Source organism: Helianthus annuus, chromosome 4 (genome assembly GCF_002127325.2).
Source record: "Helianthus annuus cultivar XRQ/B chromosome 4, HanXRQr2.0-SUNRISE, whole genome shotgun sequence".
NCBI lineage: Eukaryota > Viridiplantae > Streptophyta > Magnoliopsida > Asterales > Asteraceae > Helianthus > Helianthus annuus.
This window is the reverse complement of record NC_035436.2, coordinates 113,334,298-113,337,909: the sequence shown is the minus strand read 5'-3', so window position 1 is coordinate 113,337,909 and position 3,612 is coordinate 113,334,298. Positions and strand designations below refer to the sequence as shown.

The 3,612-nt window shown below is 40.6% G+C and overlaps 1 protein-coding gene across 1 annotated transcript; it reads right to left on the bottom strand.

Moving 5' to 3' along the window:
* Nucleotides 1–286: 286 nt before the first annotated feature.
* On the bottom strand, nt 287–2,788 carry LOC110933740. Its single transcript, XM_022176947.1, has 4 exons — nt 2,571–2,788; nt 1,694–2,228; nt 1,167–1,522; nt 287–767 (listed from the first exon to the last, which is right to left on the bottom strand). Exons 1-4 carry the CDS (start codon nt 2,786–2,788, stop codon nt 287–289), a joined length of 1,590 nt encoding a protein of 529 aa, XP_022032639.1.
* Nucleotides 2,789–3,612: the final 824 nt, after the last annotated feature.

Sequence of the window (3,612 nt, the reverse complement as noted above, 5' to 3'; positions counted from 1 at the left end):
TTGTTCAGTCAATGAGTTTGTATCAGTAATAGTAAGTTCGTTGCATAACCATGTGTTATTGTTTTTTGGGTAAAGGGTTACCCCCGATGAATTTTATAAATAAACCAATAAGAACAAAGATGTGTCAAAGCAACACATCAACTAGACTTGACAGAACAAGCCTAGGACACCAAGACAACAAAACCAACCAACAAACGTCCCAGACAAAGCGTCAAGCTAAAAAACTAAACATCCACGGCCGAAACAACAAAACCAAGGCCGAACTAAACAAAAGAACAACAAACTTCTAGCCCGGATCAGGTTCCCCATCCTTGCTATCACTGATCTTCCAGATTTTGAATATCCTCCTCCTAGCGGACTCCAATCGAAACTTGAAACCCATAAGTCTAAGCCGAACTGAACTTTTGATCTTCTCAGCAACTTGCAACACAGTTAATTGATTAGAAGTAAAAAGCCGACTGTTCCTCTCTTGCCAGATGTAATAAGTGGTCGCAACAACCACCAATTTACACACAATGTCATCTACTGTCTTCGAGTTAGAATACTGATAAACACAAACCATTAAGGACTCCCATGTGTTATCAACGCTATCCAAGTTTACCATACCCTTTACATTTGCCCAAACTTGATCCGCAAACACACATTGAAAAAACAGATGATCTCGGCTGTCGCGATCATAGTGGCACAATGGGCAACACATGAGATTAAGATTTGTTTCACTTCCTGCTTCCCAGACCGCCAATCTATCCTGCGTCTTCAATTTATTCCTGAAAACCAACCACATATGGAAAGAGTGGCGAGGAATACATTGAGAAAACCAAACCATATTAGCCCAGGTCGCATTATTATCCCTATTTCAAACCATCTCCCATAGTTGAGAGGATTTAAAGTCACTAAAATTCCCGTCCATGGCTTTCCAAGCTAGACGATCAGGTGCATTATCAATCAGTTGGGGTGTTTGAATATTTATTAGAACCGGAAACAAATCTAGCCAAGCTTGAGGCCATCTCCACTGCCCATTCTCATCAATGACATCCGCAACCGACGACTTTAAGTTAAAACATGCATTAGCTATAGATCGAGGAGTAATAAAGGAACTAAGGGGACTCATATGGCATCAGTTATCACTCCAAACATTTGTTTGCAGACCACTTTTGAGTAAATACCATATGTGAGGCCGCACAATGCTCCGAATAGACAATATTTTCCGCCATCCCCAACTCATGCTCCCTCGAGAAGGAACCTCCCAAAAATTTCTCCCTTTAAGCTTATATTCATGAATCCATCTCACCCAAATGGACTCCCGTTTTGTTAAAATACTCCACACATGCATAGCCATAAGTGATTTATTAACATCAGATATACTCCGAATACCCAAACCACCTTCTTGTTTAGGCAAACACACATCTTTCCAAGCAACTTTCGCACGGATTTGACCTTCCGATCCTGCATTCCACAAGAATCTACGGATTCTTTTCTCAAGTTCATTAATAACCCGAGTAGGAATAATGAAAAAAGAAGCCTAATAGATATGCATAGAAGACAGTACCGAGTTCATAAGTTGCAACCGGCCAGCAAAGGATAGTGACTTTGTCATCCAGTTAGCAATCTTCTTATCCATTCGATCAATAAGAACCTTGCAATCTTTAAAAAGGAGCCTAGAGGAAATGAGCGGAACCCCCAGATAGCAAACCAGAAAAACACCCTCTTGAAATGGCATAATATCCAGAATTTCCTGTCTAATCGAGTGAGGAACATTGCAGAAGAAAACTGTACTTTTCGCTAGGCTAGGGGCCAAACCTGAAATGTTAGTAAACGTCTGAAGCGCCTCCTTGACCCTCTTAACCGAAACAGTATCACCATGAACAAAAATAAATAAGTCATCAGCAAACAAGACATTAATTATTTTTTGTTTGGCACAATGAGCATGATATCTAAACGGAGAGGAAGCAGCCTGTTGAAGCAAACAAGAAAGAATCTCCATGATTAACGTGAATAAATAGGGAGACATGGGATCACCCTGCCGTAACCCGCGTTTGCCTCTAAAATAGCCATGTAGGTTACCATTGATGCTCAGCGAGTAAGAAACTGTCGAAACACATGTCATAATCCACCCAACCATTTTCTGATGAAACCCAAATCGAATCAAAATATCTTTCAAGAAAGACCAATTAACCGTATCATATGCTTTCTGAATATCAATTTTGAATGCACATCTAGTCGGACCCCTGTTAAGATGGTAATTATGCATTAATTCTTGTGTGAGAAGGATATTATTAGAAATCTTCCGACCCGGCACAAACGCTGATTGGTTGATACTAACAAGAGTTCCCAAACTTCCTTTTAGGCGGTCCGTGATGATCTTACATATGCATTTATAAAGCACATTGCAACAAGATATCGGCCTGTAGTCTAGAACTGAATCCGGGACCTCTTTTTTCGGGATCTTTGCCAGAATAGTCTGGTTAACCTGAGTTAAAAGCTTACCATTCTCAAAAAATTGTAGCACTGCATCCGTAACTTCATTACCAACAATCTCCCATGCATGCTTAAAAAAAGCCGAAGTTTACCTATCTGGGGCTTTATCCTCTCCAATACTGAACATGGCAGATTTAACTTCCTCACGAGAAACCTGAGAAACCATATGATCCGCAGCCTCCCCACTTAAAACATTAGTGAAGAGGCCATCCAAGTTAACCTCATGAACCAGAACCTCCATCCCCAAGAATTCTGTATAATGCGATACCAGCACTTCAGCAATCTGATTACCTTCATGATGCGTTCCCATACTATCCGTGATACTAAGAATTCTGGTTCGAGCATTTCGAGCCTTCATAGAATTATGGAAAAACCTGGTATTCGAGTCTCCTGCGCAAAGCCACTCTGTAACACCCCCAAAATTCCACCTGCGGAAACCCCGTGAGGCGTGTTACGCATCAGAGTTCGAGCCACCAATCACATTGAACCAATGATAAATATTTAAATAAGTCATGACATTAATTACTAAAATAAGATATCAACATGATGTCAATTCTCAAAAGTTGGGTAGCGGAAGCATATAATAAATTATTTAGCAAATGTTTCATAATAACACTTAAACCAATGTATCAATATAAGATAATCCGAAAGCCTCGATCCATGACCACTCCAGCACTCTCAGATAGCAAGTCCATGTTCCAAAGTTAACGACCTACAAGCATGCAAACAAGTGTGTCAGACTACGCTGGTGAGTTCAAGGTTTTGTTAACGGATTTTGTTACCATATGTATGTTAATGCGATTCGACGTTGCATTACGATGTTGCTCATGCTAGATACCCTAGGGAGTGTGCCTATATGTATCCGGGGAGTGTGCCCCTTAACAACCCCAATGCTCCTAACCGAGCATTGGTAATGATCGATCCCATGTACAATAACCAAGACCCAATTTAATTGTTTACCCAAAATTTCCCTTCCAAATGTTTACTAGTTGTCCCAAACCACCGGGACGCATGCTAGAAAAATGCAATGAACTCACCTTGGTTTGCTCGGCAGATTATACCAAAGTTACTTGAATTAAGAGTAGTCAATCACGTCCTAACAGGGTTACCATACAAGTCAGGTTTGGTTCAAGT

Excerpts from the sequence above, each read along its gene's own strand:
- LOC110933740 (XM_022176947.1), bottom strand. The coding sequence starts at position 2,788 with ATGGGAACGCATCATGAAGGTAATCAGATTGCTGAAGTGCTGGTATCG. Across the intron at positions 1,523-1,693 it reads TTCAAGAGGGTGTTTTTCTG|GCTTCTTTTTTCATTATTCC; the intron begins GTTTGCTATCTG and ends CATATCTATTAG. Across the intron at positions 768-1,166 it reads ATTGTGCGGCCTCACATATG|GAATAAATTGAAGACGCAGG; the intron begins GTATTTACTCAA and ends GTTGGTTTTCAG.